Source organism: Lepidochelys olivacea (genome assembly GCF_965140295.1).
Source record: "Lepidochelys olivacea isolate rLepOli2 genome assembly, chromosome: 8".
Classification (NCBI taxonomy): domain Eukaryota; kingdom Metazoa; phylum Chordata; order Testudines; family Cheloniidae; genus Lepidochelys; species Lepidochelys olivacea.
The window spans coordinates 44097361-44118267 of NC_140418.1; the positions used below are offsets into that span (position 1 = coordinate 44097361).

Genomic DNA, 20907 nt, shown 5'->3' on the forward strand with positions numbered 1-20907 from the left:
CAATGCCACACCAGGTTGTGTTTCTATGCATTTAGGTACTTGTAGTATGTTTATCACTACAGCATGAGTGGAGCCATGCAACTCCTCCCACACCTGCCATAACCTAATGAACCAGTGTCCAAATGTAGTAAAAATCCATCAGAACAAGCACATGACCTCTACCCATCCATCAATGTCATGAGTGGTCTCAGTTCCATGTCTTGATCTGAAATTTGACAGGCAGGCAGTAATAGCCCTTGGGGGAGAGAAGAGGGCTGTGCACAGAATTGCAGCTTTTCCTGATACATGCTGAGAAGGTCAGAAGTGGAGGACAGTGTATGCTACACTTGCTTAAAGGCTTACTATGTAAATTATAGTACACTACCATTCAAGTCACCTGTACATTCATGCCTTAGTATTGTGTGCAGGGGAGAAGGTGAAAGGCATCTGCGAAGCAGAGCTGAAGGTCCCTGCTTTGCAGACTGGACTCTTCCATCCATCGTCTGTCCCTTCACCAGAATGCTGCATGAGTGCTTGTGCTGAGGGTAACAAGCAGAGTAGGGAATGGGGTGTGAAAGCCTTCCCCAGATTAGCCAACTGGTAGACCTGACTGTAAAATTTCATGAAAAATTTTGATTGTGGGAGAAAATTCATTACCACAAATTGGGATAAAGAGTAAAAAATTTGAATTCTTTTACAGGAGGAAACATTCTGAAAAGTTCCATTTCAGGAGAACTGGAAGAATTTTTTGGCTTTCTCCAGGTAGCTCAGCTCTCTGTGCTGCCCAGCTCCCTGGGAGTCAGACTGCCCAGGGGCTGAGGGAGCCCAGGCTGGCAGGAAACAGGTAGACAGTCACGCTCTCACCAGCTTACCTGCTACATTTCTGTGGGAAGACACAATTTGCATGGAACATTTCTTCCACCTAAGCAGCATTTTCCAACAGATAAGCATTCTGTTGGAAAATTTTCAGCCAGCTCTGATTACCCAATGAACTCCACTATCCTCAACAATGCATCAAGCAGCATGGGGCAGAATAGGCTTCTCCCCACTCGGGCAAGCAGAATTGTGATGGCAGGCTTCAAGTGTGCAGTCCCATCACCTGCACACTGAGGTTACAGCCCTTACCAAGAGAATCAGATTTTAATGAATGAGGCTCATGGTATTTAAAATTCTTAGCACATCAGAAGAAGAGCATATAAGTAAGGAGCCTACAGATGTATCCTGCACGGTATGACAGTGTCATTGCAAATAACAGAATACTTTCACATGTATGTTTGAGGTTGGGAAAAAGGGGAAAAAGGCAAACCGTTCACACAAATAGAGGAAATTAACCAACCCGTACAGAAAACTATGAACAATTTCATTTATTATGTGACCAAAGCAACTGAGAGGGGGAATAATGTGTCTTTTTTGTTAATATCCTTTGTATCTTCAGTCTAAAATGGCATTTGTTTTGCTGTCTTATCATATTACGCATTTATGTCTAATTTGATATCCTGTGTCACCGTGAATAGTATCAGCTTCCATAAAGGACATTACCACTGAATAATAATGGGAGAAAAATTGTATTCAACTTCATTCTGAATATTACATTCCATTTTGGACATTGTTACCAGATAGATATTGGCATGTTGCAAGGAATTCAGAAGAGAGTAACAAAAATGATCAGGGATTTGGAGATCGAGTTGCAAGCTCAATATATAAATTTTGATTTAGCTATGGCTGAAAGGACACATGAAAAAAGAGTTCTTAAATATTTGAAGGGTAGGAGGGAGAGGAATTATTTAGGGTAGCACACATAGAAGTATGTCTAGGAGTAAAGGGAAGAAATTTTCCCTTTCTTAATTTGAGTTCCTCATCCAAAAGCAGCTTCCTAAGAGTAATTTATACTATGCTGTGAAACAGACTCCAAAGGGAAGTGGCAGAAGTCCCACTGCATTGGATTTTAAGAATTGAATCAAACAAAGCACCAGAAAACACCATTTCTAGGAGTCATCTCCCAGCCAACAAAATCTAGAGGAGGAAGAGAACTATTATTATTCAGCAACTATTAGCTACCCCTTTTTGGCCATTACACTCCTGATCTACCAAAATCACCAATCCATATTTTATGTGAAAAATAAGACTAAGAAAGATTTTGTATTTATTAAAACGGCTCAAAAATTCTAAGGGCCAAGTTATAGCCAGCCCTGTGTCACTGTGCTATATGGGGGTGAAGAGACCACAAAGAGTCCCTCCACCCACAGTGCACCCATGCACGAGGCAATCTTAACCTTGGGAGTCCAAGGAGGAAGCCCACCAGCATTGTCTAAAGCAGTCCTTGCCCAAGTTGTCTGGCAAGACAGGAACATGGCCTTGCCTTCCATGCATGTGCAAGCAGCAGTATAATGGCACTAGGAAGAGCAGTGGCTGCGCACTCCTAGCCAGCTCCACCCAGAGCACAAGAGGCATTAAGCTCCATGCATTCCCCTGGCTAATAACAGCCATCATTTTGCCCAGTGTGTCTGGTAAGAAAAACACAACTGAGACACTTAAAAGGCCAGAGACGACATTTACATGTGCATTCAATCCTCTGGCCAGTAGGCTATAAAAATAGCTACAGATGCTCATTTTCTGGTCAGTCTGTTACAATACAATGCCTTCCATTGGACTCAACAGATGGTAGAGTTATTGAGTACATATTCCAGGTGATGAACATATATCCAAATTAGACTGATGGCTAATTTATTCTTCAAAACCAGAACTCCTCCTTACTCACCTATTTAATAATCCAGTTTGTTAATTGTTCTGGCATGGACATTTGATGGCTACTCTATTTCAGTTTTACAAATAAAATCAGTGCATCATACTGCCAGGCAAAGGAGAATGCTACTATATAAAACATCCATAATGAAATGGGAAATTCATCAATAAGGAAAGATACTTACTAGTTGGGTATATACACTTGTTTTAGCTTGCTTTCTGCTTCCGCTGCTTTCAATCGTTTCTTAAATACAAAAGAGAAAGTTAAAGTGAAAAACAAAAAATAAAAGACGAATGTTCACACCATTTTAGCTGGGAGTCTGGCGATTCAACCCCTAGCACCTACAGGTCTGTTAATGAACAGTAATGAAATTCACTTCCTGGCATTAGCGGCTGTCATGTATTCCCTTTCTGACACAGAAATATCCATTGAAAATCATTGGCATTAAGAGTCAACCAAAGCATCTTCTGTGAATTCAACCAATCCATTTCCAAAACTACAGTCAGACAACTTCTCATAAAGGACACTCATTGCATCCTCTTTTAGTCCAACAGGAATGCGTGTGCTCAAAGAAAGATCTCAAGTGTTCTGGGCTTGTCCTCCTTGTTAGCTCATACCCAACCAGAATATACCTGAACTGGTACAACATCTTATTCACTCACTCTCCTGACCAGCTGCATCATTTCAGAGAATGTGAAGAGATTTTTGTTCAAAAAGGAGATGCTATACCTATCCTATGCATTGTTTCCATAACATATACAAATTGTGTTTGAGACCTTCCCAAAATAAGTTAGTAGCATAGGGTTATCACACCATTTATCTAGTAAACAAAAGGTCTGCAGTTTGTAAATCAAGCAGAAACACACATATTGGAGATTTTAAGGTCAAGGGCTAGACCCAAGGGTTTGCAGTGATCTTGGGGGTTCTTCACCTTGCCCTGCAACACATGGCTGCAGGTCAGTTGCCAGGATTGTCTGGCTGTATCTCACAAGAATTTCCCCAACACTGTGGGGACCTCAGGCACTGGTGCACCTTGGTGCCTTCTATTCTCTGACTGTGGCACATAACAGTCTAATCTGCTGTGGGCTGTGATACTTTGATCTAATTTCAGCTGTTTGGTTCAGTGTGTGGTGCAGGGCAGTGTCAGTGGCCAGGGATACACAAGAGAGCAGACAGATATACAATTTTGACCCTAATAAACTAGGCAGTGAGCAGCACAGTTTTGATTGGTTGACAGACTTCTCACAGAGAACAGCCACCTTGCCCCCACTTCAAGGGGGCTGAGTTTTCATTGAATAATCAAGGAGTACCTTACAAAAGGAGGGAGACAAGCAGATTCCTTATCAGCAGTACTGGGAAAGTGTGCCTATCCAGTATCTAACCCCATAATGATAGCCACACATAGCAGTGAAGAAGCAGCTAACTACTGGGGGGGGAGGGATAGCTCAGTGGTTTGAGCATTGGCCTGCTAAACCCAGGGTTGTGAGTTCAATCCTTGAGGGGGCCATTTAGGGATCTGGGGCAAAAATTGGGGATTGGTCCTGCTTTGAGCAGGGGTTGGACTAGATGACCTCCTGAGGTCCCTTCCAACCTTGATATTCTATGATTCTATGATACTGTGTCAGAGGTGCCCACAGTGGAGAGAGAGAAAGAAAAGGGATAGGTTCCTGTCAACATATCCCCATCACACCAACTTCTTTCATTGTCCCATGTTCCTAGTGCTTAACTCTTTATCTTGCTGGAAGGGGAGGGGGAATCAGTCTACGTCTGCCTCACAGAAAGAGTTAGACAGTCAGTGGCGAGCTGAGGATGTCAATGTGAAAAGCATTTGGGAGGGGGGGTGTAATGTGTGTGAGTGAGTGAGTGAATTATGTAATCTGTCTGATCCAGGCCAAATACACATGGCCCAGCCATATATCCTTACCCTCAGGCAAAGTCTCCATTGGAGGGAGTTAGCAGAATATGACTGTCGTACACTTTCTCTCTCTCAAGCACTCCATTTTACAATCCAGTTGTAAGTGTATTAGATCTGAATATTACATCAAGTATCAGAGGGGTAGCTGTGTTAGTCTGTATCCACAAACACAACGAGGAGTCCGGCAGCACCTTAAAGACTAACCGATTTATTTGGGCATAAGATTTTAGGGGTAAAAAACCCACTTCTTCAGATGCATCTTAAGTGGGTTTTTTACCCACGAAAGCTTATGCCCAAATAAATCTGTTAGTCTTTAAGGTGCCACCGGACTCCTCATTGTATTTCTAAATATTATGGTGATGGGTATATCAGAAATACCTACACTGATCCACATTTTATCTTCCTTTGCAACTAACCTTTCTGCCACTTTACCCAACACTTACAGCTAGTTTTCAGTAACCAGATTTCTACAGAACCCATTTTTATGTTTCTGTATTGTATTCTGACTATTTAAGGGATCACCTTATCTTCACAGTTAGACAAACATGGAGGAAATGAGTGCAAATAGTGGCCAAAACTGGCTGGTAAGTGTGCGGGTTAAGGAATGCCAGGCATCAACCTCCTCCCACAATACTCCAACTGCAGGGAAGCAACTCCATATGAACAGCATGCACTTGGTTCTCCAGTCTGGGAGCCATGAGGAGGCAGAAGTAAGGAACAGCCAAGGGAGGGCTGTTTTACACAGCATCCTCCTCTCACACAGAAATTCCTGGGTAACTTCCTGCTAAAATTAATGCTGACCTTAAATACAAAAACATAAAAAGATTTTAGTTTTGTTCCCCTTCCCACACTTGTGAGACAAATTCCAAATCAGTCATTTGAAAGCTTCTCTAACAGACAGGAAATTAAGGGGCATATGTGATAGGAACACACATGGCAAACCCACATATTTCTCAGACTTCTATAGGATGGCTGAAGACTTCTGTGGCAAGGGAGGTATTTCTAGTGCTTTGGAGCACTGTGAAATCCACCTGCTGGACTGATTCCCAAGGGGAAGTTCAAAGCAGCAATACTCCTCCTTTAAAGACAAAGGCAGCTCCTTTTAAAATTCAATGGACTGTGCTGAATTTCTCTTACCTGCTGAACATATCTATCTGTAGTTTTCCACATGTAGTAATATTCTATTATGCTGGTTAAGGACTTCCATGGAAGCTAGGGACATGAAGAAAAAGCCACAGTCATCACAAGAAACTAGTGCCTCACTGAAATTCACAAGAATCTTTTGACAGAAGCCTTTCAGTTAAGTGTTTTATAGACTATAATTCCTCCTACCAGAGAAGCCAGTCAGTGCCTATTAGGTGAACCAACCATTCTTGGTGGCCATATAAAATAAATGCCATTCAAGTACAGTGCCTTCACTTCAGAAGTGGGGCAGAGGGTAGGTAAAATCATGCTGTGCTGGTTCCACTTCAGGTCATTCAAGGAACAAAAGGCCAAGTGCCACTCTAGCTCAGACTCTGTTTGAGATGAAGTCCCAGAGCAGAGCACAATTTAATTGCACAGCCTCCATCTATACTTACAAAATCTTGTTGAATGTCAGTGAAGTCTTTTCCATATTTTTCCAATGCTTCCTCAAAGAGATTTGCCTCAGAAGCAGACCACTCTTCCATTTCATCCCTACACAGGACTGGCCCACCCTGTGGCACGAGGGCAGAGATCGCCTTGGAAATGTCATAGACATTTCTGTGCAAAGTATCCATAGCGTGGAACTAAACAGAAGTTTAAAAAAAACAAAATTAACAAAAGATGGGCATACAAATAGTAAAATGCTTAGACATGAAGCTAGCGACAAGAATCAGATGTGTTATACATATCCCACATGCTGTAATTAGGGGGGTAAAATATTCTACTACTATACATTAGTAAGAACTTCCCCAGTCCTAGACTGACCATTCACTACTAGTAAATGGGTGAAATGATCGTCTAGTAATGGCATTTTTTTGGAAAAGTTGATCCCACATATCCATAATTTCTACTCATCTACTCCAGCACTAATCTGATTCAGTCACTAGATATAAAAACCTAATGAAATGGTACAATCGTAGAAACCTCTAATGGGAAAGCCCTGTTAGATTCCATCCATGGATGGAGCAGAGGTGAGGGCGCCTTTGAGGGCAAGCCACACAAACTCAAATTTATCGTGCATCTTCTTTTACTCATAATCAATAGCAATTACATTACAAACAAAAAAACCCGTATCAATGCATCTTACTAACTACAACCTAATATAGAACCAAAAATCCCTTAAAAACAGTTTAAGTTCCAAAGTGCAAACACACCTCAATCAAAACCACACCAACTAGGGCAGAGTTAACCTTGTCTGTGGTTGATAATGGATAATTTGCTTGGAGTAGGGATGTGATGAGTGAGAGAGAGATGATACAGGGTGAAGGCCTTACTCTATTTCCTAATTTTGGTGGTTTTAAGGTACAGGTTATTCGCCCTTAGGAACCTTGACTGTTCTTACAGTTTTGTGCATTATGGATTTATTCTACAGTGCTTTGTCCTGTTCAGTTGAAATGACCCAAGCACTGGGGCTTCCAATACTTTCCTTTGGAGACTCTTCAACAAATTCATGCATCTCATTGTCAGGAAGTTGATACACAGCTTGAATTTTCCTTTTTGTCTCATTAAATTCAAATGATTGTAAAACATTACTTTATATCACAATACTACCACTTGGTGAACTTTATTATAAATAGAGCCCTACTAAATTCACAGCCCATTTTAGTCAATTTCATGGTCACAGGATTTTAAAAATCATAAATTTCATGATTTCAGCCATTTAAATCTGAAATGTCAGGTGTTATAATTGTATGTGTCCTGACCCAAAAAGAACCCCAAAAAGAAGTCTCAAGATTATCAAAGGAGGGGTTGTGGTACTGCTACCTTTACTTCTGTGCTGCTGCTGGCAATGGTGCTGCCTTCAGAGCTGGTCAGCTGGAGAACAGTGGCTGCTAGCTGGGAGCCCAGCTCTGAAGGCAGAGCTGCCACCAGCAGCACCGCAGAAGAAAGGATGGCCTGGTGTGGTATTGCCACCTTTACTTCCGCGCTGCTGCCTGCAGAGCTGGACTCTCAGTCAGCAGCCGGCACTCTCCAGCCACCCAGCTCTGAAGGCGGCAGCGCAGAAGTAAGAGTGGCATGGTATGGTATTGCCACCCTTACTTCTGTGCTGCGGCTGACGGGGAAGGGTTTCAGAGCTGGGCATCTGGCCATCAGCCGCTGCTCTCCGGTTGCCCAGCTCTGAAGGCAGCGCAGAAATAAGGGTGGCAATACTGTGACCCCCCTAAAATAACCTTGCCAGCCCCCTGCAACTCCCTTTTGGGTCAGGACCCCCAATTTGAGAAATGCTGGCCTCCCCTGTGAAATCTGTATAATATAGGGAAAAAGTATACAAAAGACCAGATTTCACTGTCTGTGACGTGTTTTTTACGGCCATAAATTTGGTAGGTCTCTAGTTATAAATAACTCAGAATAGAGAAGGAACAGTCTGTACTGAAATTGAGCAAATACTACTAGGGAACAATACATTTGATAGCCAAGTTTTCTGTTCTGATCTTTTTCACCCATAGATAGCTAGAATATTCCCTGATTTTTTGGAATTGATCAGATGCAGGTGTTCCAAAGTTATCGTGTTTCACACAGCCAACTAATCTGTTGTTTTCAAGACAGTTACTTAAGAACATAAGGATGGCCATATTGGGTCAGACCAAAGGTCCATCCAGCCCAGTATCCTGTCTGCTGACAATGGCCAATACCAGGTGCCCCAGAGGGAGAGAACCTAACAGGTAATGATCAAGTGATCTCTCTCCTGCCATCCAGCTCAACTCTCTGACAAACAGAGGCTAGGGACTCCATTCCTTACCCATCCTGACTAATAGCCATTAATGGACTTAACCTCCATGAATTTATCTAGTTCTCTTTTAAACCTGGTTATAGTCCTAGCCTTCACAACTTCCTCAGGCAAGGAGTTCCACTGATTGACTGTGTGAAGAACTTCCTTTTATTTGTTTTAAACCTGCGGCCCATTAATTTCATTTGGTGGCCCCTAGTTCTTATATTATGGGAACAAATAAATAACTTTTCCTTATTCACTTCTCCACACCAGTCACGATTTTATATACCTCTACCATATCCCCGCTTTGTCTCCTCTTTTCCAAGCTGAAAAGTCCTAGCCTCTAATCTCTCCTCATATGGGACCCGTTCCAAACCCCTAATCATTTTAGTTGTCCTTCTCTGAACCTTTCCTAATGCCAGTATCTCTCTTTTGAGATGAGACCACATCTGTATGCAGTATTCAAGATGTGGGCGTACCATGGATTTATATAAGGGCAATAAGATATTCGCCATCCCTTTTTAAATGATGCCTAACATCCTGTTTGCTTTTTTGACTGCCGCTGTACACTGCGTGGACGTCGTCAGAGAACTATCCACAATGACTCCAAGATCTCTTTCCTGATTAGTTGTAGCTAAATTAATCCCCATCATATTGTATGTATAGTTGTGGTTATTTTTTCTAATGTGCATTACTTTACATTTATCCACATTAAATTCCATTTGCCATTTTGTTGCCCAAAAACTTCATTTTGTGAGATCTTTTTGAAGCTCTTCACGGTCTGCTTTGGACTTAATTATCTTGAGCAGTTTAGTATCATCTGCAAACTTTGCCACCTCACTGTTTACCCCTTTCTCCAGATTATTTATGCATAAATTGAATAGGATTGGTCCTAGGACTGACCCTTGGGAAACACCACTAGTTACCCTCTCCATTCTGAAAATTTACCTTTTACTCCTACCCTTTGTTCCCTATCTTTTAACCAGTTTTCAATCCATGAAAGGATCTTCCCTCTTATCCCATGACAACTTAATGTACATAGGAGCCTTTGGCGAGGGACCTTGTCAAAGGCTTTCTGGAAATCTAAGTACACTATGTCCACTGGATCCCCCTTGTCCACATGTTTGTTGACCCCTTCAATGAACTCTAATAGATTAAAAAGAAAAGGAGTACTTGTGGCACCTTAGAGACTAACACATTTATTTGAGCATAAGCTTTCGTGAGCTACAGCTCACTTCATTGGATGCATTCAGTGGAAAATACAGTGTGGAGATTTATATACATAGGGAACATGAAACAATGGGTGTTACCATACACACTGTAACGAGAGTGATCACTTAAGCAGCAGGAGAGTAGTGATAATCAAGGTGGGCCATTTCTACCAGTTGACAAGTCTTTTTTTGAAGTTTTTTTGTTGAAATTCTTCAACAAAAAAACTCCAACAAGAGACTGCTGAACTGGAATTAAGTTGCAAACTGGATACAATTAACTTAGGCTTGAATAGAGACTAGGAGTGGATGGGTCATTACACAAAGTAAAACTATTTCCCCTTGTTTATTCCTCCCCTCCCCCCCGCCACTGTTCCTCAGAAGTTCTTGTCAACTGCTAGAAACGGCCCACCTTGATTATCACTACAAAATGCTCCCCCCCCCCGCTCTTTTGCTGGTAATAGCTCACCTTTAAGTGATCACTCTCGTCTCAGTGTCTATGGTAACACCCATTGTTTCATGTTCCCTATGTATATAAATCTCCACACTGTATTTTCCACTGAATGCATCCAATGAAGTGAGCTGTAGCTCATGAAAGCTTATGCTCAAATAAATGTGTTAGTCTCTAAGGTGCCACAAGTACTCCTTTTCTTTTTGCGAATACAGACTAACACAGCTGTTACTCTGAAACCTCTAATAGATTAATAAGACATGATTTCCCTTTACAGAAACCATGTTGACTTTTGCCCAACAATTTATGTTCTTCTATGTGTCTGACAATTTTATTCTTAACTATTGTTTCAACTAATTTGCCCAGTACTGACGTTAGACTTACCGGTCTAATTGCTAGGATCACCTCTAGAGCCCTTCTTAAATATTGGCGTTACATTAGCTATCTTCCAGTCACTGGGTACAGAAGCTGATTTAAAGGACAGGTTACAAACCACAGTTAATAGTTCCACAATTTCACATTTGAGTTCTTTCAGAACTCTTGGGTGAATGCCATCTGGTCCTGGTGACTTGTTACTGTTAAGTTTCTCAATTAATTCCAAAACCTCCTCTAATGACACTTCAATCTGTGACAATTCCTCAGATTTGTTACCTAAAAAGGACAGCTCAGGTTTGCGAATCTCCCTAACATCCTCAGCCATGAAGACTGAAGCACAGAATTAATTTAGTTTCTCTGCAATTACTTTATTGTCTTTAAGTGCTCCTTTTGTATCTCGATTGTCTAGGGGCCCCATTGGTTGTTTGGCAGGCTTGCTACTTCTGATGTACTTAAACATTTTGTTATTACCTTTTGAGGTTTTGACTAGCTGTTCTTCAAACTCCTTTTTGGCTTCTCTTTTTACATTTTTACACTTAATTTGGCAGTTTTTATGCTCCTTTCTATTTATCTCACTAGGATTTGACTTCCATTTTTTGAAAGATGCCTTTTTATCTCTCACTGCTTCTTTTACATGGTTGTTAAGCCACAGTGGCTCTTCTTTAGTTCTTTTACTGTGTTTTTTAATTTGGGATATACATTTAAGTTGAGCCTCTATTATGGTGTCTTTGAAAAGTGTCCATGCAGCTTGCAGGGATTTTACTCGTCACTGTACCTTTTCATTTCTGTTTAACTGACCTCCTCATTTTTGCACAGTTCCCCTTTCTGAAATTAAATGCCACAGTGTTGGGCTGCTGAGGTGTTCTTCCCACCACAGGAATGTTAAATGTTATATTATGATGGTCACTATTTCCAAGCGGTCCTGTTACAGTTACCTCTTGGACCAGATCCTGTGCTCCATTCAGGACTAAATCGAGAATTGCCTCTCCCCTTGTGGGTTCCTGTACCAGCTGCTCCAAGACGCAGTCATTTAAAGTATCAAGAAATTTTGTCTCTACATTTCGTCCGGAGGTGACATGTACCCAGTCAATATGGGGATAATTGAAATCCCCCATTATTATGGAGTTCTTTATTTTGATAGCCTCTCTAATCTCCCTTAGCATTTCATAGTCACTATCACTGTCCTGGTCAGGTGGTCGATAATAGATCCCTACTGTTATATTCTTATTAGAGCATGGAATTACTACCCATAGAGATTCTATGGAACATGTGGATTCATTTAAGATTTTTACTTCATTTGATTCTTAGTATGTGTACCACAGGAGATGACTAAGCACTGGGCAGGAAACATCGCAATAAAATTCAAAAATGGTTGGCAGTAATCTAATTGCAGCATTTACCTAACTGTACCTTTACAAAAGCAGTAGCTGAATCTCGATCACAATCCACCTGTCCATCCTTACATGTGCCTATTGCTGTAGCAGAGGTGCATATTTTACATTTCTCTCAAAATCCTCTTAATCTTACCAGTGTGATGTCCCTGGAAGCTGCAGCAGCACTCATGTGCAAACTTGGCTGTCTGACAGAACTACTGCAGTCTAGGGCCCGGGCAAATGTACCAACGGAGCTGAAAAGGATTAAGAGAATATTAATCTTGCATGCAAAGTGAATACAGGAAAATCCACACACACAATTTCTGAGGCTAGCAGGCTCACAGTGAACAGCGCTGTCATTCGTCGTATCAGGACTTACAGTTATGTTCTGGCTCTGAGCCGGAGATCCTTTTCATCATGTGGCTTGCTATTACATATGCTTCATTCTGCTTAGCTCACAAGGCCTTAAGTTACGTTCATGCATAGCAGGAGGCACAAGGAGAGAGACAAACTCTCGGGGATCACATTGGAGTGTATCCTTGTCTCCCCACCCCGCAAGAGATATGGCTAGGTCAGCCTGGAACTTGGAAACCTGATCTACATCAAGTTTCAGGCACATCAAAACCCTTTCCATGAAGATAAGAGCAGTTTTTAATTAACTGAAGGCACGAAGGAGAAGAGATAGCTGCCAAGATAACAGGTGGAAGGAGGAACAGCAGTGATCCAATCATCATCCCTCTAAGAAAGTTTCAGAAGACAGTCTATTCACATTTAAACAGTTTCACATTCTGCAACCTATGTCCTACATTTATAGTTGGCGGTGGAGGGGGAGGGAGATAGCAATCCAACTCTTCTTTCCAGCCTTTCCAGGAATGCCCATTATATAAACTCATTACGCCCCCAAACTCACATGACCTTCCTCATTCCCAGCCTTTACCATATCCACATTCACCACTTGTCACACCCAGCTTGTCAGGTCTTTCCAAATTTCTCAGATATATCAGCGGGTGGGAGTCTTGGCAAGAAGCATACTATTATTTATATAAATAAAAAAAAAAAAGTGTGTTCTCCCCTTTTCCCTCATTTGCTTCCCCTTATTTCCCACTGGCTGTTGCTCCCCAATTATCTGTTCTCCATTTTCCTCCCTCTCACTGTTCCACTAGAATCCACTGTGGTGTGTCTGAGGTTAGCTTTAGTAAGTTTTGCTTCTCTACTCACACTCTTCACAGAAAGCAGAAATGCTGTGGGAGCATCAACACAAAACTTACTAAAGCCAATGAATTCCACAGTGAATTCATCTTAGCTCAGCCACAATGCAGGACAAGAAAGGGTATATCTAGATAAGGAAAAACGTGTTAGCAAACGACAAACAAGCATTAGCTAACCCCGAGCGAACTCTGACATTTTCTGTAGTATAGATACAAGCTAATATTTTTACTTCAATTTAGCCAACCGAGGTCAACCCTTGGCTCCCCAGTTGGTCCGAGCACTCAGTCTAGCACCTTAAGCTGTCCCAAACTGGACAAGCAAAAATCGCTAGTCATTTTTTAAAATATTGATGAACGTTCCCTTCAATAGCACATTCGAGAATCAGGAAAATAAACCATTTTGTGTACACTGAGATGAGTATGAGCCCTTTCCATCTTGCTTCTTAACAATATTTGGCATTTTATTTTGAAGAATTATTTCCCTTTACTATTTCACTTCACTCACTCGTTTGTTCCCTACTATGCCCTTCAACAGCATCTTACTCAACATGCTAAACTCCTACACTGATGGTTTTTTCTTCTCGCTTGTGCTAACTGCATCAAATGTGTTCACTCTACAAGTCCTCCAGTCCCGTATCCTCTATCACACTACATGCTAACGTGTTCCTTTATGACATTCCACTATTTCTTCTTGGGTTGGCCTCTTTTTCCTTCCATCTTGATCTGTTAGATGCTTATCCACATAGTTGTCAGTACTGCATTTTACATAACCAAACCATGTGAACCTGCACTCCCTCACTTTTTCTATTTCTGAGTGTTACTTTGATCTTGCTGCCAACATACTCCTTCCTCATGTGGACTCTCTTGTTTACAGTGCTCATCCATCTCAACATTCGCATTTCTGTGGAAGTGATCATTTGCTCATGTTTCTTCTTTATTGCCCAATACTCCCAGCCATACTTTCAAACTGGATAGACCACAATTCTATAGATTTTCCCTTTTAATCTTATTGGTATCTTCCTGTCACACATTACACCACTATCTCTCTCCATTTGAGCCATGCATTTATTATCTAAGCTCTGATTTCACCGTCCCTTTCCCCAGAGTCTGGAGTCCAGATACTTGAAACTTTGCGTTTTCGGTATTGTCTGCCCACCTAGTTTCAACCATTATTCTTCAGCGTTCACATTACATGCCACATACTTTTCTTTTCCTCCTCTGCTTATTTTGCATCCATGTCTCTCCAACACATCTCTCCATTTATCAAGATCCTCTTCTAAACTATATTTCCCCTCACTGCATAGAAGGATATCATCTGCAAACAACATGCATCAAGGTATCTCCACCTGTACGTTCCTTGTGAGGGTACCAGGACGAGGATAAACAAGATGTTCCCTGATGTTTGGTAAATGCTAAATACTTTTTTGCAATATTCATCAACAGCCTTCAGAAAAGTTTGAGCACATGCTTAAGTGCTAGCCTTCAATTAGGAATGCTCTCCTGAACCAGTGCTAGAATGGGTACCACCATCTCGTGAATTCAACACAACGAACACTTACAAGTGAAAAATAGGAAAGCTAAATATCTTTTAAAACCATGACCCCAATTCAGCAAAACACTTAAAAGGGACATGTTTAGTTTATCATTCCTATACAGCAATGTACATCAGCAACAGAACTGACAGTTTTCTGAATCAGGGTCCACGTTATCAGATGCCCTGCATAACTTGCAGAAGTTCCTAGATTCTCACAAACCCCAAGTTCCGCTAACAATTCGTAACTCCACCCATTCTCCTCCCTTCAACATCCAATGACATTTGACTCCATTCACTAACCACACCCCTCTCTCCAATTACTTCACCCATTCCCCTTTCCTTCCAGGCTTTCAGACAGTTCTGTAAACTTACCTGATAGGCACAAGAAGAAATTTGATAGTCTCACCAATTTCATTTAATGTTTTAGAATTAAGTTTTCATTCACAGAATTAAATTGGAGCCTAATGGGTCTACTGTGAAAAACTTTCAAATACATGCTATGTTCATGAAAACATTTCAGAGTAATGAGATCAAGATTTTTTTTTTTTTTAAATAAAATCATCATGGATTGGGGTGGGGTTTTGAGCTGGAAAAATGTACATTTTCAACATCTATTAACTGTACAGATTTTGAAGATTTTGCCCCAAAATAAATTGTATCTACATAATCTAGCAATGCTATTTGAAAACACTTACCACACTCCCATCAAAATGTTAAAAATAGGTATTTCAGTAAACTCCCAGGATATGGTTGTCCATAATGCCTGTATTTCATCTGCATTTTGTGTCTCAGATTGGGAACAACTATTCAGTCTCATACCCCATTTAGGCAAGCGAAACACACCTTTTTCAGAAAGGAGAAGTGAACCAACAACCAAAAAAGTTCATACCAGAAGACAGAGAAACAAACATGAACACTGGGTTTGGGATAGGAGAAGGTGAAACAAGAAATCACCACCAAAATTAAAAAAAAAAAAAAAAATTCTTTAGTTTTTTTCCCGAAGGAAAGGCCAAATTTTCTTACCGTGCTACCACCAAGAACTGGTCTATCTGTTTGTCTATTAGCGGATTAAATGCTTCCCAAACCTTTGTTTCAAGTTTTGATTGATCTCTTCCATCTTCTTCACCTGGTTGAAATGCAAGTTAGAAATGTTTTGGCATAGCAGCTTTCAGAAAGAATAAAAGCTTTTTCTCTTCGTATTTCATCTCACCCCAAAATTATGCAACTGCCAGGCCCTTGGTCTATTAAAGCACTTTATCTTGCTGTTTGTGTCGCCATGGCTGGAAAGCCTTTCACGCATTTGCCTGTGGCAACTGCAACCCAGCTACACAGCTATCTGCTCTGCCACGGTTATTGCAAGATATAGGCTATGTTCCCACCATAGCTGTGTCCCTAGATTACACTGGATCAGCTTTCGCTAGTAGTCAGGATATCTGGTAAACTTTTTTAAGTCTGTTCATATCCACGCTATCCCATAATAATGTCCATTTTCAAGTCTTGTGGCACATGGAGAAGTGGACTTGTAACTGCTGCCCAGACAATATGGTCACCTGATCAGTGATAATGGGATGTGGGCCAAAAGTGCAATACAATGACAGTCTGGACAACTTTTTCACCATGTCATGCAGAAAAAGTTGGCCTATATGTTTGGTGTGTTATGTCTATAGAAAGATGTTGCATACTTTAATGTTTTTTAAACAAAAATGTATTCTTACATATCACTGTATTTTCCATTCTAAAAATGACCCAAGCAACCCCTAGAAATACTAGGAAGTTCATGCTGGAGCATAAAGTTCAAACACACCATGTGATTGACAATGATAACAGAATGCTGACAATTTGGGATCTTTCCACACAGTATGCATATCACACTCATTTATCCATTAAATAAATTTTTAATGCACACTTTCATTGCTATTATTCCTTCACTTCTCCTCCACTTTAAGGCTTGCCACATTTTACAGTCTCTATATTAGTGTACCTCTTTTTCCTCTATCAAACCTTTTACTTTCACCTTCCCTGTGTCATTTGCTCCATTGTTCCCCTACATTTTTTACCTTTCTTCCTCCCATTCTTTTTCTCTCCCTTCATCACAAAAACTCTCTCCAGTCCCCGCAATACACATTCATCAACTGATGGGGGAGGGGGCGGGGGGTGGTAGCAGCGCTGTGTGGGGGAGTGGAGCTGTATGAAGGACATCAGCACACAGTTTGGTAAATCTTTTCCTGGACCATCTTCCCTCACTATAGTTTCTTCTCTTCCCAGCCCAGCAAACATGGGCCTCCCTTTTGTTCTCTAGAAGATCCTTCTTCCCTCAGCCCTGTCTTCCCAATGTGTGGAGAGGACTGTTCATAAAGGTTAACTCTTCCTCCTCTCATGCTGGGAGGCTAGCCCAGTTGTAGCTGAAACATACCAGTTTCCCAAGCAGAGCAAACAAATGCTGATCTGTGATCCACCCCTTCTGCCTGGTCTAAAACTAAGCTAAACAATGTCAGCAAGCACAGATCAAAGCACCAATGTTACCTCACACCTCAGGCCAGAAGAATGGCACATTCAGAAGATATGATGGAGATCCTTGTACTGTGGTTCACAGCTGCCCCCCCCCCCCCCAGAGAAGGGAAGGAAAGAACACCCCCACCCCCACCCCAGGAGAGAGACAGAAAACCGGAGGGGATAAGAGGGAATATCTGTTTGCTTCCCCTCCTTCAGGGCCTGGGAGTGTTTGAAAGCAAACATCCCCAGAGCTCCAGCTCCCTTTCCTTGGGCATGCAAGAAAAGGGACAATGAATCCTACAGTTCTTCTCCCTTACATACATCAGGAGACGGCAGTAAATCCCCACAATTTCCTTTGTCCTGGAATGCCAGCAAATCCTTAATCGCTCCTGCTCTATAAGTGAGAGTTCCAGCATCACAGCCAAAAGTGATGGGTGGCTAGATGGCTGTTGGCACCCAGGAGTAATGAGCAGACAGTATTTTATGGGCGACGGGTTGAAAAGGACCATTGGTGTGAGGAGAGGGTTGATTCAGAACACAAAAACACCTTTCATGGGCGTGGTGAAAATTTGGCAATTCTCAGACATCTTATTTAAAAAAAAAAGAAAAAAAAAAGAATAGGCTCAGAGGGAACCAATTAATCCAATTTGTTTCAACAGCTTTTATGACCTGGACAGCTGCCCACTTGAGCTTGGACTGAAACCCAACTAATTGCCTTCAGCTGGTAACACCACATTAGCCTCTAAGAAACCACGACATAGTACCCACCATGTTACCTTGAGGTGAAAGATTCCATAACCCATGAGCCAACAGACCATTCCAAAAATAAAACAAAACAAGGCCATTTTCAACAAGGTATCTTGACAATTCTAACAAAATCATGGAAATTACCTTCTTTTAATAAGTCTGTTATATCTGCCTGGTATCTGTTTCCAACTCGAATCTCTCCTTTATCAGCTAGGAGAGTCTTTTGTTGTGGATCATACACTAGTGAATAAAAGAAGAAATCCTAAAAACAAAACAAAAAAAGACAAAAGGCAAGCAACATTATTGGTAGCTAGTGGTCAGTTTTTAATCTATATTTTTTTAATCAGGTGGATGAACTATAAACCAAACACCAGTCTTAAAAAACAAAATGAAATGCTATGACTTTCTTGTGAAAATAAAACAATACTCCTCCAAAATGGCTTCATTTACTTAGGAACACATATACAGTTGTTACAGCTAACATGAGCACAATTTCCTCTTGTGTGATGCAAATGGGGGTCTGGCACCACAATGAATAACATCCCGGAAAAATGTGACACATACACGGTATAAGGATCGAAACAAAACCATTAAAATCAATACGCGATGGTAGTGAATTCTCCTCCTCTCGCAGAAGACTACACGATATGGCACTGCTGAGGCAATTAAAAATGCGACCGTGCCTTGCAATATTCCAGAGAGCAACCAATAAGCCCTTTGGCAACTACCTACACTGCGACGGTATGTGGACTCCTCTCACAACATACTTTCCCTGCTGCCCATACATGGAGCTGTAGAGGGCAGAGAAAATAAAGCAGTGCTGCAGAATGGCGGTATTGTGCACTCCAGCTCACTTTGAGCCTCAATGGGGACAATAAGTTGTACAAGCCCAAGGAACGGAAGAAGCCGTTGCTAGGTCACAACGCACATTCATACACTTGGTAGACTACTGTAGCCTGAAGGCTTACAACTGCAAGTCACTTCTGCTTCCTGAGCCCCACTTGCATGCACAAACACATACCACACGCACATCCAGGGTTGATAAGAAAGGATCTATGAAGTTTCCCCCATCTCGCTGTATTTCTATTACACCAATAATCATGGTATCCAGTTACCAAATCCAAGAACTTTAAACTTTTGAATAGTCTCGATAGCAAGGAAAGAGTCAATCCTGATCTCCAGCAGCAGACGGAACACCCATCCTATTTCCACTTTAGACTGAACTCTCCAAGCCTGTTAAGAGTCTTATTTTGTGTCTTGCACAGTATGGAGCATGACGCTGGTGCTTAACAAAGCCCTGATCCTAAGCCCATTCATGAAAATGGGAGCATTCGTTTGGACTTGAATAGTCATTGGAGCAGGGCCTATATGAATCTAAATGAGAATATTGGGTCTAATACTCATGCACACTAATGGTGCTTTACATCACTCTGACAGTACAAAGGGGCCTCAGTGAGGGTGTAAATGTAATTGATGCAAGAGCAGTGCAAGGCAGCTTTAGTGCTGATCAGGATTAGGCTCATCATCTTGTCCGTTATAAAACATTTAAGTCAGTATTGTCACAAACAAGAGTAAAGGGAGTTTTTGTTCTGCATGTCTCAGTATTACAAATGTGAGTGTTTTATTTGTGTTTCAGCCCCAAAAGTATCCATCTCTAGTGTAACAGTCATCATTTTCAGGCAGATTGCCCAGAAAATTCTCAAGCAAAGCAATGTAGCATGTCATGCTATAGGCTCAGGAGGCCAGATACTCCAGTCCACTCCTTAAAGCAGTAAAATGGCCAGAGAAGAATACTGCTTGTGAAGATGAACTTTCTGCTAGCAGTGAGATGGTTCTGCCACCAGTTCTGACATCTACCCTCCACCCCTGCCAATATGGGAAAGAAGGGACATGTCAGCAGTAGGGCATAGGCAGAATGTACGTGCAGCATGCTATTACAACACAGACCCCAGTTCTGATTTGTAACGTCTCTCCAGTCAAGATTTTCAAAAATTGGATTCTAAAGGCTTCTAGCTGTATATTTCAGCACCTAAGTAAACAGACAGATTTTCTAAAGTGCCTTGTAACCATCGCCTCCCATGACCTCTATTGGCAGCATTTGGGTGCTCACCACACTTTGGAAAATCAGATCTGATCCAGGAGCCAACTCCTAGCATCCATTTTTAAAAACTTTAGCCTTGGAAAAAATGGTGTGTCATGTGGGATTTGCATTTTTAGTGTCCTGTTGTAACTCTTTTACATTTCTTTCCCTCTGCCAGTAAGTTGGCTACTGTACGTTTCATTGGCTAGAGAAGGTAGATATTTACTTACTGAAACTCCCAAACACATTTCTATTTAAAAAAAAAACAAAACAAAACTAACATTTTCCATTTCTGTTTAGGAAGAAAAACCCAACCCTCTCTACTGTTCTCATCCTTGTTCCCAAAAGAAATATGCCAAGTTCTGTTTTTCTTAAGTTTGGTAGCAGATTCATCAACATAAAGATCTAAAATACTGAAAATTGCCTTGACTTACAGTCCTCCTCTCACCCATTAGAAGGAAGATGGACACCTGGGATCCCTGAGCAAGGGAGCCTGTTGCCCCAAGCTATGGAACAAAGCCCCTGCCATCTTCCTCCAAGACACCACTGGGAAGAACACAAGTTCTTCTCACAAGCTGCATGCTGCTCGTTTAACAGGCTTTTCAAAAACCTACTCCTGTGGAATTAAGTTTGTACCAATGTAGTCTCACTCCTACTGGAATCCAAATGCAAAGCATACTCCAGGGGAGCTGAGAGTTCCGTCATCTCAAAAGGCCAGATGGACTCTTCTATACCACATGGTAGTGGAAGTCACATTAGACCATTTTCAGAAGAGTCAAAATGCTGGAAAAAGTTACATTCAAACCTACACAAGAAATGGTACAGTCCTTTCACAAAGTCTGTGCTCATTTTAGCCGTAAAAACTGTATATACCTCTTTCACAGCAATTCTTGAAAGGAAGAGAAG

General features: G+C 41.4%; 1 protein-coding gene across 3 annotated transcripts in view; it reads right to left on the minus strand.

Annotated features, from left to right (window-relative positions):
• The window catches only part of MTA1 (metastasis associated 1), a 146264-nt gene that overhangs the window by 65503 nt on the left and 59854 nt on the right, over nucleotides 1–20907 (minus strand). For all 3 annotated transcript variants that reach the window (XM_084637748.1, XM_084637749.1, XM_084637750.1), the window contains exons 6-11: nucleotides 18066–18183; nucleotides 15705–15807; nucleotides 12094–12193; nucleotides 6218–6406; nucleotides 5775–5849; nucleotides 2907–2965 (exon numbers count right to left, since the gene is read on the minus strand). In XM_084637748.1, coding sequence (XP_084493874.1) covers nucleotides 2907–2965; nucleotides 5775–5849; nucleotides 6218–6406; nucleotides 12094–12193; nucleotides 15705–15807; nucleotides 18066–18183 — 644 coding nt within the window. The remainder of the gene's footprint in view (nucleotides 1–2906; nucleotides 2966–5774; nucleotides 5850–6217; nucleotides 6407–12093; nucleotides 12194–15704; nucleotides 15808–18065; nucleotides 18184–20907) is intronic.